The sequence below is a fragment of the Mus pahari genome, chromosome 3 (assembly GCF_900095145.1).
Source record: "Mus pahari chromosome 3, PAHARI_EIJ_v1.1, whole genome shotgun sequence".
Lineage (NCBI taxonomy): Eukaryota > Metazoa > Chordata > Mammalia > Rodentia > Muridae > Mus > Mus pahari.
Genome location: NC_034592.1, coordinates 135,062,758 through 135,086,010, shown reverse-complemented (window position 1 = coordinate 135,086,010; position 23,253 = coordinate 135,062,758). Strand labels below are relative to the sequence as shown.

General features: G+C 50.8%; 1 protein-coding gene across 5 annotated transcripts in view; it reads right to left on the bottom strand.

The window, feature by feature from the left end:
* Window positions 1–13,011: 13,011 nt before the first annotated feature.
* The window catches only part of Hm13 (histocompatibility minor 13), a 35,442-nt gene continuing 25,200 nt past the window's right edge, over window positions 13,012–23,253 (bottom strand). For 2 of the 5 annotated variants that reach the window (XM_021192380.1, XM_029536025.1), the window contains exons 10-12: window positions 22,946–23,048; window positions 17,966–18,051; window positions 13,012–13,442 (exon numbers count right to left, since the gene is read on the bottom strand). In XM_021192380.1, the coding sequence (XP_021048039.1) occupies window positions 13,340–13,442; window positions 17,966–18,051; window positions 22,946–23,048 (292 nt within the window). In that variant the 3' untranslated portion in view covers window positions 13,012–13,339. Of the gene's footprint in view, window positions 13,443–13,869; window positions 14,070–17,965; window positions 18,052–22,945; window positions 23,049–23,253 lie in introns of all 5 variants that reach the window. The other 3 variants (XM_021192379.2, XM_021192378.2, XM_029536024.1) reach the window with 3 other exon arrangements.

Below are 23,253 nucleotides of genomic sequence, written 5' to 3'. Positions count from 1 at the left end.
TCCTAGGCAGAGTTCAGGCTGGACTTGGAAATTATAACCCTGGGCAGGTGATGCAGCTCTGTTTGTGTGGGTCTAGCATGCAGGAATTCCTGGCTCAATCCCTAGTACCAAATAAACTTGGTAACATTTCTGCAATCCCAGCACTCAGGAGGTTGAGGCAGGAGGATCAGAATTCAAGGTCATCTCTAGCTACACAGCAAATTCAAGGTCACCTTGGGTACCTAAGATCCTATTTCAAAAATATGACTTTTTTGTTTGCTTGTTTTACAAAGCAAAGAAATTGTAACCTTTGTGTCTTTGCATCTGGAGTGAAATGGGGAATTCTGGGCAGATCCATCAGACATTGCTTTGATCTTCAGGTTTGTTTGTTTGTTTGTTTGTTTTCGTTTTTTTTTAAAGTATATTTCTCTCTCTCTCTCTTTTTTTTTTTTTTAAAGATTTATTTATTTATTATATGTAAGTACATTGTAGCTGTCTTCAGACACTCCAGAAGAGGGAGTCAGATCTTGTTAGGGATGGTTATGAGCCACCATGTGGTTGCTGGGATTTGAACTCTGGACCTTCGGAAGAGCAGTCGGGTGCTCTTATCCACTGAGCCATCTCACCAGCCCGTTTGTTTGTTTTTTGATCTTCAGTTTTAAGCACCTACTGTGTGCCATGTGCTGGCCAAGTCTTGGGTCTTGGGGAGATGGTGGTGAGTAACATTTGTTTTCTTTTCCTTCTTAGCTTCCTTGAAGTTTTTCCATGACCAGGGTTATGACCTAACTCATGAACTTAAATTCATAATGATGATAATGAACTAATGTGCTTCTGATTTCGGGTTGGGATAGCAAAACTGCCTTCATATCCTGCTTGGCTGCTTGGGAGACCTATCTTCTTGGTCTGGGTGCCCTCCTTTGCAAATGGGATCCCAATCACCCCGGACCTGTAGGGTTGCCGTGGGAGACATACAGGACAATGATGACTGACCAGCTTAGTCCAGCTGAGAGCTTAAGAAGCCATGAGGACTGGAGTTTTTCTTGGGGCCAGAACCCAAGGATTTGAGTCTTCTGGGCAAAAACTCACTGGGAAAAAAGTAACTAAATTAAAAAATTAACTAAATTTAAATTTTAAGCCGGGCATGGTGGCACACTCCTTTAATCCCAGCACTCTGGAGGCAGAGGCAGGTGGATTTCTGAGTTCAAGGCCAGCCTGGTCTACAAAGTGAGTTCCAGGTCAGCCAGGGCTATACAGAGAAACCCTGTCTTGAAAAAACAAACAAACAAACAAACAAAAAAAGATAACTATTATGGGAGCCTAGCAACTATGTTGCGTGCGAACAGGCACCTCATCACCTCTGTTTGCCTAGGAGGAAACAGTGTGGAGGAGGAGAATGGCTGCCTGTCCAGAGCGCAGCATGCTCTGGATGGTTGGTTCTCAAGATCAGGGTCTGCGGATTAGGGAGCTAAGGGCTGAGAGCTGGGGCTCCTCCTCTCAGTTGGCTCCCCTCCTCTTCCCTGGGAAAATCCAACAGGTGGTGGGGCCACTGTGCTGGGGCCATTGTGTGGCCTAGAGGGTCCTGAGTGTGTGTGTGGGAAGATGGATGCCTTCATTACCATGTGAATCCTGGGAAAGCGCAGGGCTGGAGGTGGGTGGGTGGGGGACTTGGCTGGCCCTGGGCAGACCACACAGAAGCTGAGAAAGGGGTCCCTGTGAACCCTGAAAGAGCCTTTTAAAATCCCAGGTACGGGCTTCATCCTCTTATTTAATCCCTTATTTTTTTAGAACATTTCCATCATATGAAGTGTAAGCAGGACACTGACAGAAAGAAGAATTTTTTAAAGGGAGAAACACTCTTGTTTCCCACCCATACTTTGCAATTTCCCACCGCCGGAGCTGCCTATCACAGCAAACTGTAGCCCCGCACCTCGGTGGAACATTTCCCAGTGGGGCTCTGACTGTTCCTCAAATATGTCCTAGGTAGCCCCAGAGTGATTAGCGACTAGTTGGTGAGCAGACTAGTAGAGGCAGCAGGGTTTGGACTTAGGAACTACATGTGGTCAGTTTGGTCAGAGTGGAACGGCGACTGGTCTGACGATGGGAAAGGAGGCAGGGAAGAGAAATGGCAGCAGAGAGACAGGTGAGCAGGAATCCCCCACTTTGGAGATGATGAGAATGAGTCTGCTGTCTAGAATCCACACAGGGTGAGAACTGGGGCACAGTAAGGATTGCCAGTCCTGTTACTACTCTAGGGCAGTTTCTGTTTCTGCTATTTCTGCAGTTTTTTCTTGGGGGTAGGAAAGAAGAACCCTTGGGGGCTACTTGAGAGTCAGGGTGGGTGAGGGGGACACAGAAAACCAAAACTGGGGAGTGACCTAGACAAAGAGAAATGAGGACCCCAAATCCAGACCTGACACATATGTGCAAGCACACAAACAAGTACAGATACATATACACAGACACATGCACACACAGACACATATATACACAGACACATGCATACACAGACACATAGACACATACACAGACACATGCATACACAGACACATATACACATACACAGACACATGCATCCAGACACATATACACATACACAGACACATGCACACATGTACACACAAAGACACATGCACACACAGACACATGCACACATACACAGACACATGCATACACATACACATATACACAGACACATAGACACATACACAGACACATGCACACATAGACACATACACACACAAATACACATGCATACACAGATACATATACACATACACAGACACATGCACACATGTACACACAAAGACACATGCACACACAGACACATGCATACATACACAGACACATGCATACACATACACATATACACAGGCACATGCACACATGTACACACACAGACACATGCACACATATACTGACACATGCATACACAGACACATGTATACACAGACACATATATAGACACATGCACACATACATAGAGACACATGCACGCAGAGACACATACACAAATACACATGCATACACAGACACATATACACATACACAGACAAATGCACATATACACAGAGAGACACATGCACACAGAGACACATGCGTATAGAGACTCATACACACACAAATACACATGCATACATAGACACATATATACATACACAGACACACGCACACACACAGACACATGCAAACAGAGGCACATGTGCATAGAGACACATACACATACATACACAGACACATGCACACACAGACACATGCAAATAGAGACACATGTGCATAGAGACACATACACACACAACTACATATACATACAGACACATATACACATACACAGACACATGCACACAAACACACACACAAGACACAGACACACACGCACACAAAGACACATACACACAGACACACATGGACACACACATACACACACAGACACACATGGACACTTATGCATGCACACTCACATACACACTCACCACAGAGCAGAAAGAAGGCAAAAGGGCGCAGGATCACAAACTGATACAAACAGGCTTGAAACCCTTCATAAGCCCATTCTCAGCTAGTAGCTCCCTCTCTCTACCAGGTATCCTGGCACAAGCGCTCATAAATGCACACACCCTTGGGGGCTGGAGAGATGGCTCAGGGGTTAAGAGCACTGACTGCTCTTCCAGAGGTCCTGAGTTCAATTCCCAGCAATCACATGGTGGCTCACAACCATCTGTAATAGCATCTGATTCCCCCTTTTGGTGTGTCTGAAGACAACTACAGTGTACTCATATACATAAAATAAATGAATACATCTTTAAAAAAAAAAATAAATGCATACACCCTTAAGAGTGCCAGAAACACAAAGGCATGCAATGTGGAGGAAAGAGTATCAGCAGCCCCAGGTTTGGCCGGAGTTCTGGCACTAGACCAAAACAGTGAAAGCTCATTTGGCAAAACGCAAATCAAGATGCTTATCTGACTGTCCAAGAAATGAGGAGCGATGGAAGCCAAGTGCTCGGTAGACCGGTTTAACCGAGTGTGTTGGTGAGTCCTCCTCTATGCCTGTAACCTTTATGACGGAAAGTAACTTGAATAATTTTTTTTTTTTTTTTAAGACAAGGTCTCCCATGGTAGCCCAGGCAGGCCCACAATGCCACTGCCTTCCTGCCTCAGCTTCCACATCCATTTAAAGGAACTTTGAAATGACTAATTCACTGTTTGAGTTTCTACATCCCTTCCTTGCACCATCTCCATCCATAAATCCCACCTCTTTTGCTTACCCCCCTGAAGCGCCCCCCTACTCCATTCCTTTGTATTTTTTGTGTGATAGAATCTCCCTGGCTGGCCTGGAATTTGCTATACAGACCAGGCTGGCCTTAAATTTGAAGTTATCCCCCTGTCTCTGTCTTCCGAGTCTAGAACGAGAGGTTTTGCGCCACTACACACAGTCTGAGTGGTCATTCTAGTTTACAGAACACGTGCTCCTGATTACAGAATCGCACATAAAGCCAGCTAGGATCTGGAGTAGAGGTTGGCCAGGTGTGGTAGTCCATACCTTAAACCCAGCACTCAGGAGGCAGAGGTAGGCAGATCTCTTCTGAGTCGAGGAGGCCAGGCAAGGCTGGATAGTGAAAGTGAAACCCTGTCCAAAAAAAAAAAAAAAAAAAAAAGAAGAAAGAAAGACAGACAGATGGGTACGGTCATCTCTCACTAACTAGGAGGTTCAAAGACAACTGTGGCTAGCAAGACCCTGTCTAGGGGGAGAAAAAGCCTAAGTCAATTAAAGGCTGATGTAGCTCTGTGGTAAAGCACTGACAGATGTATAGTGTTACCTGATGCCCTAGGATTGAGTCAGTGCAGCAGACAACATAATAAGGCTGGTTAAGGTTCTGAAGACAGGCTAAGGACTGGTGAAGGAATAAGCACTGGCTGCTTCCCAGGAAGCCCAGGTTCGAGTCCCAGCACTGACAATTCACAACTTTCTGTAACTCTAGGTCCAAGGGCCTCTTTGGGCAGCAGGCATGCACATGGGTTAGATACAGACACACAAAGCAGAAAATATGTTTAGAAAAAAAATTTGGTGGTGGGTGAGGGTTTCAAGAAAAAAATATTTTAAAGATAAACTTGTTATACATTTGTCCTTTCTTTTCTTTTTCTTTATCCTTTCTCTTTCTTTTTGTTTTTTGAGACAGGGTTTCTCTGTGTAGCCTTGGCTGTCCTGGAACTGTTGACCAGGCTGGCCTCAAACTCAGAGATCCGCCTGCCTCTGCCTCCTTAGTGCTGTTTGTTGTCTGTTTATTTATTGAGACAAAGTCTCCTGTAGCTAAGGCTGGCCTAGACAGCTTTGATGATGAAGCATCCACCTCCTGGGTGTTCAGATCATAGACATGGAGACTATGCTCAGCAACCCCCCACCCCCACCCCATTATCATTACATGTTTTCGTGTAGCCCAGGCTAGACTGAAACTAGAACTAGAGTTGAGGCTGAAGAGGACTTGAACCCCTGGCCTTCTTGCCTCTACCTCCCAAGTGCAATTGTTACAGGCAAAGAGATGTCCACCACGGTTCAGAGCTCCCTCCCTCTCCATGGCTACCTTGGTGGCAAAGGACTGAGGATCCAGAAAGGAGGAGGACCTACTTAGAGTCTCGCTCCTAAGGCAGGGTTTGGCCTTCACAGGAAGATAGCCTTTTATATCACCAGTACTGCTTCAAAACGACAGAGGTTGGTATCCTACTAGATAAGACACCAGAAACTAATGGGAAAGGGAAGGTATCAAAACAACGTGCACTGTGGATCAGATTTGGGCTAGAAATATGTAAGTGGTAGCCAAGTTTGGTAGCACACGCCTTTAATCCCAGCACTTGGGAGGCAGAGGCAGGTGGATCTCTGTGAGTTTGAAGGAAGACTGGTGGTCAATGAGTCTGGATACAGTGAGTTCCAGGACAGTCAGGGTTATGTAGAGAGGGTGTCTTTGTTGTTGTTGTTGTTGTTATTATTATTTTTCAAGACAGGGTGTCACTGTATAGCCCTGGCTGTCCTGGAACTCACTTTGTAGACCAGGCTGGCCTCGAACTCAGAAATCTGCTTGCCTCTGCCTCCCGAGTGCTGGGATTAAAGGCGTGTGCCACCACACCCGGCGAGAGGCTGTGTCTTAAAGAAAGAAAGAAACAAGCAAGCAAAAAAAAAAAAAAAAAAAAAAAAAAAAAAAAAAAAAAAAAAAAAAAAAAAACCCAAGTAAATAAACAAAAACAAAGAAGTATAATAACTTTTTTTTTGAGATAGAGTTCTCTGTGTAGAGTTTGCTGTCCTGGAATTTCCTTTGTAAACTGACCAGGCTGGCCTCAAACTCACAGAGATACACCTGCTTCTGTCTTCCAAGTGCTGGGATTAAAGGTGTGCGCCACCACGCCCGGCGGGAAGGTTCTTGATTACTATTTGGCCTTGGGCAGATCCTTTCCCATCTGTATCTTTATTTCCCCATCTGTACAATGGAAACGCACCCTATGGGATGGGGCTGCTGTGAGGCTTAAGGATACGAAGTACTCCAACACCTAGAATGCTGTAAACAGGAACAGCAACTCCTGTTGGTATATTTCTTACATATAAAGTTCATGTCTGTGGTACCCAGTTCATACTGCTACCTCCTAGATGGGGCCGTGAATGAAGGTATATTCAGGCTCACACACGGAAGTCTTTGTGTGTACATGTTACATGTACTGTCTTGCTGGATTTTATGTCAACTTGACACAAGCTATAGTCATCCCAGATGAGGGAACCTCAACTGAGAGGAAATGCTGTCTCCAAGATAGGGCTGTAGGCAAGCTTGTAGGACATTTTCTCAGTGATACTTGGGAGAGGGCTCAGTCCATTGTGGGTGGGGCCTTCCTCTGGCTGGTGGTCCTGAGTTCTATAAGGAAGTAGGTTAAGCAAGCATTGAGGAACAGGACAGTAAGCAGCACTCCTCCATGGCTTCTGCATTAGCTCCTGCCTCCAGGATCCTGCCTCGCTTGAGTTTCTGCCTTGGCTTTCCTCAATGGACTGACTCAGGATGTGTAAGCCAAAAAAAACCCCACCCTCCTCAAGTCACTTCCGGTTGTGGTGTGGTGTTGTGTTCCAGCACGGTGATAAAAATCCTAAGACATGTGCTTTGTGCACACCCAAACGTGTATATTGCAGGAGAAACTGCACAGGCAGAAGGGTTCCCAGGCCCTTGGCTCCTAGAACACCGTGGCCACTGGGTAAATAATACAGGTTGCTCGCTCCTCTCAACTCTTCTGTACCCTGCACTCATCTCAGTTACCTTGTTGGTTTTTGTTTGTTTTGATCCCAGAGCTGAGGACGAAACCCAGGGTCTTGTGCTTGCTAGGCAAGAGCTCTACCACTGAGCTAAGTCCCCAGCCCCAGCTCACCCCTAGACTCCTGCATCAACCCTGCTGGGGCTATGATTCTTTCTGGGACCCGAGGTCTTGAGGTTTGTAACTTTTGCTTTCTTTTGCAGTGTGGAGGGAGGGTCAACCCCTGGCTTCGCTTGCTAGGCCGGTGTTGTTCCACCGAGCCTTAGTCCCCAGTCTTTGTCTTAGGATTTCTCAAGGTAAGAGGATGGAAGTGAAGAGTTGACCTGAAACTGTCCTCTGCGCCCTGGGCACTCAAGTCTGGCTAAAGGGAAGCAGGCTCCTTAGTTCTGGGCAACCAGCTGGAGAACTTTTACTGTGAGAGCAAAGACACCCCCCTGCGTGGTGAAGACCCTGCTCTCAGGACGCACTCCCTGCATTTTGCCCAGTAAGTTTCATGTGACCTAGAGATATTCAAGGTGCAGAACTTCCTCATCCACCCCCTGCAAGGCTGGCTCTTTTCCCCCTTCCTCCTCGTCTTTTTTTGAAATAAGATATTTTAAATTACATTATTTTAGTGCAGGTGTGCATGCCATGGTGCGAAGGTGCACATGGAAGCTGGAGACACAGTACCAGAATCGGTTTTCTCCTCCCACCCATGTGGGTTGAGGTCCAAACTCTGGTTTTAAGGTGTGGTAGCATGTGCTTTTTATCCACCGAGTCATCTTACTAGATCTCTCTCTCTCTTTACAGTTCATCATAGCTTAGTCTTTTAACGTCTACATTTTATTTGTGCTTTTGTGTGTAGGGATGAACTCATGCTCCGACACACGTGAAGGGTGAAGGAGTCAGGGGACAACTATCAGGAGTTGGTTCTTCTTCTGCCACTAGCGGCCCCAGGTGATCACACTCAGAAGCAGGTGCCCTTACCCACTGAGCTGTCCTGCCCGACAACTGAGGTCTTGCCTGGTTGGCGGCCTTCAACTTCTGAACCGCTGCCTGGAATTGTCGGCATGTACCACCACACCCAGTCCTAAGGCTGCCTCTGAAAAAAAAAAAAACCTGTTTCCTTCTACCAACTTCTGGTCCTGTTTTTTTGGTTGGAGTGCTGAAGATTATTCACATGAATGAAGCCATGAGAAAAATGTCAGAATGTGCTAAGGGACATCTGGATGACCTCGGGTCCACTCTCCGGCCTACTGTGTTCTCTCTTCTCTCCCCACCCCTCCCTTCAAAATCAGGGTTTCTCTGTGTGCATCCCTGATTGTTCTCAAACTCACTGACATCTGCCTGCCTCTGCCTCCTGAGTGCTGGGATCAAAGGTGTGCGCCACCACTGCCCGGCTCTGGCTCTCGTTTCTACCCAGCCTGTAGTCTCTGTCCTGGCCTCTTGTCCATTAAGGATGACACTTTCCTGCTCAGAGTTCTCCCTTGGGTCCCCGTTGGCTTTAGAAGAAATTCTAAGCTCCTTCCTTGGTGTGGCTTGGGGCAAGGGCTGTTTACTGCTTCCTATCTCATCCCCGAAGCTTCCTTCTGGCTTCTCTCCCTCTCTGCCAGGACCTTTTCCTCTTTTGGACTAGGACTCACTCTTGGAGGAAGGAATTCGAAGCCAGGGAGGGGTGGGGTGGGGAGTGGGGGGGTGGGTGGGAGGAGCTTCTTCCTCACTCACTTTTCTGTATTTAATTGGAGTCCAACAGATTGTCATTCCTGTGTGTGTGTGTGTGTGTGTGCCCTCTCTCCTGCCTCCCTCTAAGGTTCTTGTTACCATTGGCTTGGGTGGTGGGGATGGAGCCCAAGGTTCGCCTCTTCTAGATCAATGCTCTATTGAGCTCAAGCTCTGGCCTCTGGATCAAAATACTTAACTATGAAATGTGACAAATTATTTTCCTGACTCTTTTCAGGTTTATTATGTGTATGAATGTTTTGCCTGCATGTGTGTATGGATGTGCGTGCATAGTGCCTGGGGTGGTCAGAGGTGGGTGGTGTCAGATTTCCAGGAACTGAAGTTACAGACAATTGTGAGTTGCAATGTGGTTTCTGGGAATTGAACCCAGGTCCTCTGTAAAAGCAACAAGTGCTCTTGACTTTTGAGTCAACTCTCCAACTCTCCAGCCGTGGGTCGAAATCTTTAAAAACACAAATAAGAAGAGACCACACATGCAGAAAGTTTCTTGCAATCCTAGCCTGGTGTACAAGAGTTCTTCCATCTGGGACAGCCTGGGTTACATAGCAAGTTCCAATCTCAAACCCAAACAACCCACTCCCTCCAAACTCCCCTACCCTCCAAAAAGCAAAATCTTCCAAGTGTGATTGAGTATTTTTACCTCCAAATGTATCTGTTTTGAGACAACAGGATTTTATGTAGCCCAAACTAGCCTCAAAATCTGCATGGGAAGCTGGCCCCAGATGATCCTCCTGCCTCACTCTCGGGTTTAGGATTGCAGGAGCTATGCTACCACAGCTTCACTTCACACTCCCTCACCCCACCCCCATCTTGGAGACTCTTCCACATCTTTTAAGGAGGGTATTCTAGGTGTCCATGTTTTCCGAGGACTGGTTCATCTCAGCCACCCCAGACGTAGAGGAAAACGCAGCTCAGAGATGAAACAAAGGGTTCCTCCTCTGTGGGGAGCTTTTGCCCCAAGACAACGCCAGGCCTCAGGGCGGTTTTAGACCTTTGCATGCATTCATTTAACACACACAGTGCCGGCATGATTTAGCACCGGGAAAGGTGTGGGGGGTGGGGTACAATTCCCTCATTTTCTAGGTAAGAACATCAAAGGATTTCGGGGATACAGCTTAGTGATATGGCGCTCACCTAGCACGGTTCGGCCCCCTGGGACTGGGAGGAAAGAAAAACACAAATGGAGAAGGTAAAGAAAGCCGAAATTCCAAAGCTCGTCCTTGGGCCACAGTGACCCTGCCCTCCTGGGTGGGTCCAACATGGACCACGCCCCCCGGGTGAACAGCTTCCGGCCGCGGAGCTGCGCGGGCGACCAGCCCAGCTGGCGGCCCCCGCAGTGCTAGGGAGGCGGCCCAGACTCGCTGGAGCCAGGCGCTGGCCGGGCGCTACCGCCTGCGGAGCCCAGGTGTGGCCTTGGCGGGGGCGAAAGAGGTGGCGCTTTCCTTCCCGCTTGCAAGGCCCTTCCTGGCGCACCCCGCAGGATGCTGCTCCTCCCGTGGCCGGCAGTCACGCGGGGAGTCCATAGTTGGAGAACAGGAAGGAGGCGCATGCTGCCGCAGAGACCCCTGCCAGCCTGGCTTTTTTTTTTCCTGGGGTGGTGGCAGGGTACTGAGTTTGTCGTTTTGTGCAAGGGCAGCTGGATGGCACAGACCCTTGCTTTGCCCACTAGGACCCGGGCAGGAGGCCCATCTCCTGTGGCATCATCTCTTGGCACATCCACCCAGTCATTTCCGTCAGTCTCCCCAGAGGAATGCCATCTTGCAGGATGTCAGCTCCGGAGAGCCACCATTTGTGCTCCCTGCTAGGTCCTTATCGACTTAGCTGGTGTCTGACAATGCATGGAAACAGAAAGGCTTTCCAAAGGGCAACTGGGTGAGAGGATGGGCTCACCTCTTTTAGCTGAAGAAAGGGATCAGATGTCAGGACACCGCCATCTCATCCTGGAAGCCATCCATTGTCATCCTCTCCCTGTCCCCATAATCCCTATGCTGTCTCCAAAGACAAGAACCAGGAATTCAGCACAGTGGTGAACATGAGCTTAGAAGCCAGGCACTAAGGTCAAACACTGCCCAGCTCAGTGCTGACCAATGCTTCACGTTCCTTATCTGTGAAGATGGTAGGTGACATATAGGATTGTTACAATTAATCTTCCCACTTGGCTCGTGGCAGGCTCTGGCTTTGAACTCTTTGCAGCCAAGGGGGACTTTGAATTGATCATCTTGTCTTAAGTCTCCTGGGGTCAAGATTAGTCAGTCACAAACCAGTATGGATCAATCTTGTTTTTTGTTTTGTTTAGAGCTAGTTCTTATCTTGAAGCGCTGGCTGGCCTGGAGCTTGCTATGTAGACAAGGCTTATCTCAGCTTGCTGCCTCTACCAATGCTGGGATGGCAGGCGTATACCACACAGGGATAGTCAAGCACTTCTAGAACACTCCACAATGCTGGCCACATGCTAACCCGGTAAGCATGTATGGAGCATGGGGTCTCTTGCAGGGATGGTCTTAAACCCCTTACAGCCTCCTCCTATTGGAAAAACCAAGACACAGAGAGGACACCACAAACCAGGGGAAATCTGTTTGAGAGCAGCTTCTGAAGAATCTACCCCCACTCCAGGGTGAGCCTGGCACCAGTTCCATCTGAGGCCCTGCCCAGCCACCCATCCCGCCTTCCAGTATGCAGGCCCGATGCGTGCCCGGCCTGGTGCCATTTTTCCATGGGGCTCAGGCGGTGGCGGTTCACATCTGGAGTCTAGACTCAGAGGCTCTGCAGGCCGGCCGGCCGGGCCCACCGCCCAGGCTGGGCCCCGCCGCTGCCCGCGGTTTGCTCAGCTGAAGCTGGTTAATTGGAACTGGAGTGGCCTCTGTGGCTGCTTGGCCAGGCAGGCACTGATCGGTGCTGCAAGGTCTGTGGAACATCTGGCCCGGTCGGCCAGGACAGTCATTAGGTGGCAGGCGCCCGGCGCCACTGCCACCTCAGCCTCTGCTGGGGGTCGGCAGTGACTCAATGAGGCCTTTGTGGGCTGTGGGCTGTAGAGCCAACCACACTGTGTGCCTGGGCTGCCTGCCCCATCTGCCACCCTCAGAGGGGCTTTGTTCCAGGACCACATGGCCTCCCCCTGAAGGCAGTACAAGCCTGCAGAGATCCAAGAAGGCCCTAAAGAGACCCCCTGCCTAGAGAAGCCGGTTAGAGTTTTAGACCCAGAGAAGCTGGGTGGCTGACTCAGGGACCCAGCTTACCAGCCAGTGACTTGGTCCTATGAGGACAGCACAGTGCTTAGTATGTTGAGCTGCAGTCAACTGCTTGAGGTCACATCACTGTCTGAGGGTGAGTGGACCCATTCCCTCCTCTGTACAGCGAGGCTGAAGCTCATGCAGCTTAGCATACTAAATACAGATTGGAAGCTTGTATCCACACACTTGGTCTACATCTGAAACTGGGGAACACTCACCCCCTACTCTTATTCCCCATGCTCTGGACAGCCTTTGCTCTCTGACCACTTCCAGTCTGTTAATTTTAGTCATTAAACCTGAACCCTAGCCAGGGAAAGCTCACAGGTCATGGCATTCTACAGTCTTGGTTTTTACACCAGGGCAGGTGGATGAGGGATGAGCTGCCCTCTCCTTGCCCTTTGGGGACTCTCTTGAAGGTCAGGAGGGAGGAAAACTTTGGCTTTGGGATCTCTAATTCTTTCCTGACCTTGGATGGCCTCTTCTGTTCTCTGGGCCGGCTCCCTCCTCAGTGCAGGCTTTCTGAAGACCTGGGCTCTATATTGGAGACCCGGGGATGAAAGAGATGGACCTTTGATTTCCAGCCAGATGGACAACAAGCCCAGGGAGCCATCTGTCCACAGTTAAGTTACAGGCTCCTTTGCCGAAGCGGAGTGCAGCAAGCACTCATCCACCACCTTCACCATCCCTCAGGAGTGGCTGAGGAAGGAGGCTTATGGGAACCCACTTCTGGCCTGGCAATGGGGCGGGCACCCACGAAGGCACTCGCAAAGCCCTGGCGAGTTCAGCACAAGACACTAGGCAGAGCTGCTGAGAGCTCCCTCGGAGCACAGTGGCCCAGCGGCCATGGGACAAGTTTTTAATGTGAGGCAAAGACAGTCCACAATACAAAAATCTAAAAACCACATTCAGTTCCCACCTGGCTCCTGGGGAAGGAAGCAGCAGAGGGTTTCCTTTGCCTGCAGGGATGAGGAGGAGCAGAGGAAGCCAGAGAAAGGGGAGAGGGGACAGGCAGCAGAGGCCCGCTCCCCATCCTGGGGCCACCGTCGCCTCCTGCAGGTGTCTTCTCTTCTGTGTGGCCTACAGGTTATCCCCTGCCTGTCCGATCTGGCCCCCAAGGGTCAGGCAGTGCCACCTCATTTCTCCTTCTTCTCCAGCCTCTTCGATGCCGACGCCTCTGTTGACTCCTCTTTGGATTCGGTCACGGCTGCTGGGTCTTTGGGGTTGGACTCCTCATAACTGACCAGAAAACAGAGGAAGACACTTGGAGGACGCGGAGGGAGGGCAGAGTCGTCTTTGCCCCCTCTCCCTGCAGTCCCAGGGAATGAATGACAGGGTCACTGCATCTCAAGCCTAGCCTCTGCCAGTACCTGGCCCCAGCCATCTGTGTGTCCTCACGGGCACCCTGCTTGGCTTCCCCTGTGCCCCGTGCTGCCAAGGGGCTGCAAGGGCAGTGGCAAATGGGAAAGGCTGGGGCTGGACTTGTGTGGATCAACTTTCAGCTTCTTGTGCCTTCTGCTGGAGAGCAGAAGAGAGTAGTGGGAACAAGACTCTGGGCGGCAAGTACGGATGGTTGTGAAGAGCTGCTTCCTGCCACCAGCCCCTTCCTGCCACCAGCCCAGTGACATTCCCTCACTTTCCACTAAGGCTGGAACGTCTGCCCTACCTTAGGCCCAGGACAGTGGGGAAGCGGGCAGGTGGGCACCCGCTGGGCACTACATGGCGCTGGGATTCTGCGGGCGCCGGCGACGAGGGCCGGCTAGCTTCTGCTGCATGGAGTCGGCCAGGCTGGCAGGGGAGCCCGAGACTGTGGGAAAGTGAGTGAGCCTCGGCGTATGAGGCAGGATTACGGCCGAGGACTCGTAGCTGTGTGAGAGACAGACAGAGAAGACGGAACAAGGAAATGCAGAGGAGGAGATCAGGGAAAGCTAGAGACATCCTTCCCTAGGAGCACAGAGCACCGCTGTCTCGGTCCCATGGCTTGTCCTTCCACTTTGCTGTGTGTAGAGCAGCCTGTGTGCACCATGCACACAAGAGAGAAGCAGGATGGGCCGGCCGAGTGAGCATGCTGTCAAACCAGCGTCTCTAACATATGCTGTTCTGCAACACAGCAAGAGAGCACATGCTCAGCCTCAGTGGGGCTCTGGAGTTGAACCTTGGCCTCTAACACACTGCACACACACAAGAAAGAGCACCAGAGTGCAGAGAAGGTGCTGGAGAATGACACCGTCAGTGCACAGGTCTCTGAAGGGCTGTGACATCTGGCCTCTCCAGCAGACCCGGCAGGAGCATAGCCTCCCCTCTCACAGCTGCATTTGTGTGTGTGTGCGCGCGCGCGTGCATGCATGAGTGCAAGTGAGGAGATCAGAAGTCCATGATGTCCTTCTAACTCTACACCCTATGTCTGGAGACAGGGTCTGTTACTGAACCTATGGCTCACCCACTGGCGAGACTGGCTGTCTAGTGAACTCCAAGCACCTGTATGTCTATCCCCACCCAAAGCCAGGGTTACCGATGTGTACCACTCTACCCTGCTGGGTGCTGGGTATCCAAACACAGGCCATCATGCTTGTGCAGTTGGCACTTTAATAACAGCCACATCCCTAGGTTTTTTTTAAAGAGTTGATTTGTGTGTGCCACGGTGCTTGTGGAAAGGTCAGAGGACAACTTATGGGCGTCGCTGCTCCCCTTCTACCACGTGGATTCTGGGGATTAAACTTAGGACCTCGAGCTGGAGAGGTGGCTCAGCGGGTAAGAGCACTGACTGCTTTTCCAGAGGTCCTGAGTTCAACTCCCAGCAGTCACATGGTGGCTCACAACCATCTGTAATGGGATCAGATGCCCTCTTCTGGTGTGTCTGAAGGCAGCTACAGTGTATGCAAATAAATTAAATAATTAAAATAAATAAAATAAATCTTTAAACTCAGGTTCTTACACTTGGCAGCAAGAATCGTTACCTTGTGAGCCATCTCGCTTACCCATTTTTTTAAAAACATATTTTAATTCTTTGGTATGTGAGTGCTTTGCCTGCATTCAGGCATGTGTACCTGGTGGCTGCAGAAGTAAGACGAGTGTGTTGGATCCCTGGAACTGGAGTTTACAGAAGGTTGTGAGCCAGCACGTAAGTGCTAGGAACTAAAGCCAGGTCCTCTGGAAGCACAGGGACACCTGACTGCTGAGCCATCTCCACAGAGTTCTTCAAAAAAAAAAAATTTTTTTTTTTAACTTTTAAACTTTTCTTTACTAATTTGGAGACAGGATCTTACTATGTAGCCCTGGCTGGGCTAGAACTCACAGAGACACACCTGCCTCTGTCTTCCGAATGCTAGGATCAAGAGTGTGTACCACCACAGTAGGATTAGGGTCATGTGCCACTGTCTTGGTTTTTTTTTGAAACTAGGTTTGACTTGCTCTATTTCTGACTTGGGCTGGTTCACTTGGGCCCCTTCAGGTAACCTGGTGGTCCCTGCTCCCAGGAGGTCACTATATCAATGCCTGATTAGCACAACGTGACTTACAGTAGAGACCCTCCTGTCTCAGCCTTTCCAGCATCCGGGGCTAAAGATACCTGGCTGAAACAAGGTTTTACTCTGTAACTCAGGCTGCTGGCCTGGAGCCTGACTTTAATCCTCCCATGGCAGTGCATGCCCTTGATCTTAGTGGTGGCTGGTGATGAAATCAATGGTCCTTCTGCCTTAGTACAGGGGCTAAGGCAAAGACAGGCTCAGCTCTGAGCATTAAAAAGGAAATGCATTTTTATGCCCACATCCAAGCACAGGTCTTCACCCGTGTGCAGCAAGCACATCAGCGACTGAGCGCTCTCCCTAGTCTGCTTTTACAAGACTGTGGTGGTGTGAGAAAGAACGGCCCCCATAGACCCATATCTGAATGCTTAGTCATCAGCGAGTGGCACTATTTGAAAAGAATTAGGAAGGAGTGTGACCTTGCTGGAGGAAGTGTGTCATAGAAGGTGGGCCATGAGGTCTCAAAAGTCCATGGCAGCCCAGTGTCCTGCCCTCGGCGCTCTTCTCTCCTGCTCTAGCACCCTGAATCCACTCTGCTCCCTGCCACAACGATAATGGCCTAGTTTCTAAAGTAAGGAAGCCCTGTAATTAAATGCTCTCTTCCATAAGAGTGCCTCGGTCATGGTGTTTCTTCACAGCAACAGAACAGTGACTTAGATACATATTTACTCATGTGTGCCATGGTGCTTGTGAGCTCAGAGGACAAATTACGAGATTTGACGCCTGTGTGTGTGCGTGCATGCGTGTGTGCGCGCGTACGTGTGTGTGTGTGTGTGTGTGTGTGTGTGTTTGCGTTTGCTCTCTCAGAGTACAGGTTTTAGATCCCCTTGGAGGGCTGGTTGCGAGCTGCCCAGTGTGGGTGCTGGGAACCACATTAGAGTCCTCTAAGAAAAGAGCAAGTATTCTAATCATGGAGTCATCTCTCCAACAGCAGCATCCATATAAATGTGTAACCCATTCAAGACAACAGCAGCATCCGTATAAATGTGTAACCCATTCAAGACACAGCAGCATCTATATAAATGTGCAACCCATTCAAGACAACAGCAGCATCCATATAATGTGTAACCCATTCAAGACAACAGCAGCATCCATATAAATGTGTAACCCATTCAAGACAACAGCAGCATCCATATAATGTGTAACCCTTTCAAGACTGAATCATCAAATGAGTTTTTCAAAAGGGGAGTGGCAGAGAAAGAAAAAAAAGCAAATAATCAGGTTGAGAAAGGGATAGAGGACAGCAGAGAGGGCTGCCTGCTTTCTTGCTTCTCCCTAAGAACCTTCTGGGTAGGGTGGGGCATACACAAAAGAGCATTTAGGGAAGCCAGGCCTCTGAGGGGGAAGGAGGCACCTTCTGCCCTGGCTGGGTGCTCAGAGCTTACGCTACGGGGATACAGGAGACTGGTTGGAAATCTCTCCGAGCGTGGATGTACAGAGCGAGGGATGGGAAGCGCTGACCTCAAGCATCAAGTGCCTTGCCAAAAGATGGCAGGCCCAGCCGGGAGCTGGGGATTCCAGGCAGGGCAGGCATGGGGAAGGGGTGAGTCATCTGTCGCTCTGAGGCAGCCAGGTGCACAGGAGGCCCTGGCAGGCACTTGGGGGACAACTGGAGGCCAAGCGGGTGGAGTTGGGTGAAGGCCCCCGAGTGGGCAGCTTTAATAGTAGCTGGCAGCTATTTCTAGGTTTCTGGCAGGCGGGGGTTGGTGGTGCCTGGGAGCAGACACCTGCTGGGAGTCATGCAGGCCCTGGGGGTAGGGGTGGGGCTGTGCACAAGGTGCAGCAGATGTGGTAGTGGCCATGGGGAAGAGGAGGGCATACGAGAGGAGAATGGCTACAGAGGCAGCTGGACAGAGACGGACATATGCCTTCTTGTTAAGGTACATCCTGTCCTAGTTCATGCAAACTGATGATGGGGGATGGGGTGGGGGAAGACATGCCTCAAGTCACCTGGTAACAGAGCTAGCCTGTGATCCAAGGCCCTGGAGAGTTGGCAGCCTGGACAGAACCTCCCCAGTCATTCCTTTAACACACAGTAGGCATGCAGGCTGTCCTAGACCAGACCTCCCTGGCTTCTAGGGAAAGTCCCACTGGTAAGCAGAGGCCAGGCAGCAGTCACCAGTGAAAGGCACAGGCGCTGGGAGCACGCCCTCATAGACGATGCTCCTGGGAACTGGCAGGCTGCGGGCAGGGCGGGTGTGCAAGGGCGGGCCTAGTGTCTGCTCCATCCCGCCTTACCTGAACATCTCGGCCACTTCTCCCTTGGCCAGTGCCACCAGGACAGGAAAGCCGATGCAGGCAGGGACCAGGTACAGGAGAGCCGGCTAGGAGAAGACAGAGGCTAGTGAGGAAAGGCACTGACTCAGGACCACACCCAGCACCCTGACCCTCTTCTGGAGTTAGTTAACTCTGAGGGATAACTCAGACCCAGGTTTTCAGAGCGAGTTAATGGCAGAGCCTAGAAACAGGGCTAGAGTCAGAGACCAGGGCTCCTCCTCCCCGGGAGGAAAAGCACGCCCTAGAAGAAACTGCACGCAGGGCTCAAGGCTCCTCCGGAGACTGACTGGTAGTGTCTGAATCACAGACCAGCTCAGAGCTGCTACTTCGCAGGCTGGCTTTCTTCCTAGAAGCCTGCAGCCTAGGCTGGGGCAGAGCCTTGCATCTGGGAGACGCAGTGACATGGTGACAGCAAGGACAGTAGCTCCCCGTACCTGCAGCCAGTGTTGGTGGACAGACACATCACACTCACGTGTTCTGCCTTCCCCTTTCCCACTCCCAAGTCTGTGTAAGACTCCTGGGAAAAGCTGGGCGTGGTGGCGCACACCTTTAATCCCAGCACTCGGGAGACTGAGGCGGGCGGATTTCTGAGTTCGAGGCCAGCCTGGTCTACAGAGTGAGTTCCAGGACAGCCAGGGCTACACAGAGAAACCCTGTCTTGAAAAACCAAAAAAACAACAAACAAACAAACAAACAAAAAACCTCCTGGGAAAGCTGGGCTGGGAGAGAAGGTAGGCAGTCAGGGCACCAGGCTTTCCCTGGTGCTTCTGGCTCACTGCCATGGCGGTGACCATCCTCTTTGGGCAGAGTTCTAATGTTCTGGGGGTGGAGGGGATAGGTCACGACACATCCTAGATCCTGAAGTCATTCCTCGCCTATTACCTCTGAAAGGTGGACATCACACTATAACACTGCTGCTGGATACTCCAGAGTCCCCAGTGCTCCCAGTGGCCTGAAGTCCCCATGACATGTGACCCTTGTCATCTCTTCCAATCTCATCTGACTTACTTTGGCCGTAGCCCCAGTACCTTGGCATGCGCGGTCTCAGCTGCCTAGGCTACTCTGCCTCCCTCTGCCTCCCCCTCAGACCTTGTCTCTGTGGAGAAGCCTCCAGGCAAGGCTTCGGGTCCCTTGCTGCGTGCTAGTGATCATTCCAGGCGGTGTGGAGTCTCTGTTCCCTGCTGGGCTGTGGTTGGAGTGTGTAAAGTGACCTCTTCCCCGTCCAGTCTCTGTCTGGCATTTAGCAGAGGGTGGGGGTGGAGGGTAGGGACTGGGGTGACTGGGGTGGGGGGACGGCGGCACGAGATGTACTCGTGGCTTCTCCTTGCTCACGAGCTAAGAGATAATTTATCTTAGAGATAAATGGAGCGAGAGTAACGCGACACCGATCTCAGTATGAAGCCAGCCTGTGACGCTGTGACCCACCAGCAGTGGGTCTCTCCCTGCACCCGAGGATGAGCTTGGGGACCATTGTTTTTGGCCCTGGCTTGGGTGGACGGTGAGCCACATTACTTTATTATATACAATCTAGTGATAGCCTAACTCTCCAGGCCTGAGTTCTAAAGACGGTGTTCCTGAGGGTCAGAGCAGGGCACAGACCTGCCCAAGGTCACCGAGGGTGTGTGAGCCAAGCTGGGGTGGGACCTGGGCTTCTCTCACTGGCACTGGGTCCTTGTGGGTTTTGAGGTCCATGACCCAAGCTGAGAAGCAGCTAGAGGTCCTCTAAGTCCTAAGCAAACTCACAAGAAACAAGACATGTGACATGGCTTAAACTTTCAGGTCACAAAACTAGAAAAATAGGCAGGGGTCTGGCTTAGTGGTAGACTTCTCACATAACATCCAAGCAATGCTGGGGTCCATTCCCAGCACTGCCAGAGGTGGGGTGGGTGGGCAGCTAGAGAAAGAATAAAATATCCTGTAAGGAGAAAGAAGTTGGGCATTGTGGTGCATACTTGTAATTCTAGCGCTAAGGAGACCAAGGCAAGGGAATTACTGCGAGTCTGAGGCTAGCCCAACTATGCAGGGAGAACTTGCCTCAAAACAAAACAAAGCAAAACACAACACAGCCAACGAACCAACCAACCAGTCAAAACCAGGCTGGGTGTGGTGGTGCGCATCTTGAGAAGCAGAGGCAGGCAGACTTCATGGATGATATGGGTCTCTCACACAGTGGGTTCCAGGCCAGCCAGGGAAACACAATGAGACCCCCCCCCCCCCGCCTCAAACAACCACCTGTCAAACCCAACCAAACCCAACCAAATCACACGGGCTCTATAAATAGGAGGGAAAACATGAACAGAAGCAGGGAGGGAAAGTCAAACTCTAAGCAAAATTTAATTCGTAGGACGGCTCAGCGGTAAAGAATGCACGCTGCTCCTGTAGAAAACCCAAGGTTGGTTCTGTAGGCTCACAGCTGCCTGTAACCCCAGCTCCAGGGAATCCGACATCCTCTGCTGACTACCGCAGGCACCTATACTCACGTATACAACCCAGCACTCTTCCACACAGTACAACAAACGGAGAACGAATAGATGAGCAAACTGGCAGTGTGGGGATGGGGACGGAAGGACGGTCAGGAGTGACAGCCAGGGTCCTGCTCTGTTGCCCATGCATGTTCTTGCCTAAGATGGTCTTGGGCAATGTGGAATGTAGGACTTTTGGGGGAGTGTGTGTGGACTTTATTCTTCCCCAGGGGCCTTCGTACCAGAGAGCTGGTGCCTCAGGCTCATGGGAAGGTTCCTTTAAGAAAGAGCGAGTTTGTTATTGTCAGGGGGATACAAGCCCTGCCTTCTTTTCTTTCTTCTTAAGGTACCTGGGAAACTCTTCAATGAGAGTGCGAAGGAGAAAGATTGATGTACTACTCAGGGCAGTAGGCAGGGGCCAGGGCTTGCTTGCCTTTTCATTTCTCTTTTCTTTTCTTTTCTTTTCTTTTCTTCTCTTCTCTTTTCTTCTCTTCTCTTCTCTTCTCTTCTCTTCTCTTCTCTTCTCTTCTCTTCTCCTCTTCTTCTTCTTCTTCTTCTTCTTCTTCTTCTTCTTCTTCTTCTTCTCTCTCTCTCTCTCTCTCTCTAAGACAGGGTTTCTCTGTGTAGCCCTGGCTGTCCTGGAACTCACTNTGTAGACCAGGCTGGCCTCAAACTCAGAAATCCNCCTGCCTCTGCCTCCCAAGTGCTGGGATTAAAGGCATGCACCACCACAGCCTGGCGGGGCCAGGGCGTTCGGAGGCAGCAGCTCATATATGTAACCCAGGCTCACTGGAGTTAGCTATGTTACTTCTGCACCTCCTTTTCCACCTCCCAAATGCTGGGGTCATAGGCATGTACCACTATGCCTAGCTGGGAAAGGTTTTCTAAAAGGCTAAGTGAACTGAAGGCCACACAGGGGACGTCTACCTAGAGCAATGCTGGCACAGGGCCTGCTTATGTCTCGGAGAAACAGACCCCATTCATTAGGCTCCACCTATGTCCTAGATCCCCTCTTTCTGGGAGATAGCCATCTAGATGAATCAAGACCAGGCGCCCAGGCCTGGGCATAGCCTGGCTAGCTGGATTACCTGGCTAAGTCTGTCTCGCTAGGCCTCGGGGGCCCTCCCTGTCTGTACCCGGCATGAAAGCAAGAATCTCTTCTCTCTCCAGGGGAGAAGGCAAGCCCGCCACCTGGTGGCCGCAGGGGGAATGTCTACTGGCCTACTCCAACGGAGGGTTGGGAGCGGTAGTACAGGCCTTGACTAGGCCTCTAGGCTTGTTCCTGGATCTGGCCCTCTGTCATCCTCTCACCAAGCACACGCCATGCTCCACGGGCACAGCAGAAGCTGAACCAAACAGAAATGAATGAGTGAGAAGGCTCTGTGAACGTTTTGGGTTTCTCTGCTTATGAGCCACACCCTCGGAGCTTGGTCGAAGGTTTAAGCCTAGGCCCAGTGCTCAGGAATCTGCTCTTGTGATGATTACAGAGGCGGCTCCCGTGGGATGGAGCTTTGGGGAAGGGAGGCGTGAAGAGCAGCAATACACAGCCTCCCCCTTATCCTCAGGGCACCGCACGGCACTGTGAGAGCTGACGTCTGTCTGTAATGGCAGCAGTGTGATCCTCTGGATTAAGGAGGGCTTCATGTGGACAGTGTGGACAGTCAGGGTGATCTTGGTATTCAGAATGCACGGCATGTCAAACCGGAGTTTTCCATTCAATATGTTTGGGCTGTAGGCAACTATCCCCACAGAGGGCTGGACGGGGGATCTAGGTGTAGTCTGTCCCATCCTTAAGCCACTCCCCCTTCTGTCTTCATCACTGACTATGGAGCCTGGAGCTCCTGTGACATGGCCTGCCTCCTGAAGAGGAGTCTGTGGATTCCCATCAGCGCATCCTCAGCCTCCAGCTCCCCACGCTGTTCCTGCAGCCCGGGCCTGGTTTTTATACTGTCCCAGGCCACCATCCCAGGCCTAGTCCCAGCTCTACGACCCACTCGCTGGGTGGCGCCTCAGCTCCAGCTTCCTCATGAGCTCTCTCAGGTTACAGAGCCTGGCATGAGCACTGTGCCTGTCAGACAAGAGGGACGCAATCCCCCGCTCAGTCCTCAGAAGCTTCCTCTCTCACCCAGTCCCGCTCTCTGTTCGCTTATGTTAGCCTGCCTGGGAAGCCATCACCTTTTCTCCAGTCTCTCCCCCCAAACCTAGAATGGCCATGTGACACACTGTCTGCTTAGGGGCCACATACAGGCAGAAACCAGGTGGAGAGCTCCCACAAGATGTCTGCTTTCCTAATGAAGACAGTGCTTGTGGCAGCAGCTGCCACGCTGGCACAAGTCAAAGACAATAAAAACCGGGATTGTCTTTGCTGCCACCACCGCGGGGTGCTGACCTCTGGGCTGCTTGTCCTGTGACAGAGCATCTCTCTCTAAGTTCTGCATGGTCAGGAAAGCACTCCGAACCGCGAGGACGCACTGCTCACCTGGGCATGCTTGAAGATGTGCATGATAAAGATGGTGAGACCCAGGCCGAAGATGTAGGCGGCGAAGCTGGTGTAGAAGTAGGTGTGCGTGTTCTTCTTCAAGCTGCAGGGAAGGCGGAAGCAAGAGGTTAGAGGGGTAACATCCTTTCTGCAAAGACTGAAGCTGCATACGTGTGAGGGGAGAGTCTCTGCCAGGAGCTGTGCACCTTGTATTTCCCTGAGCTATGTCTCTTTAGATAAGTTATCCTTCTTCCATGCTTGGTTTATACCTTTGCAAAAAAACAAAAACAAAAACAAAAAACAAACAA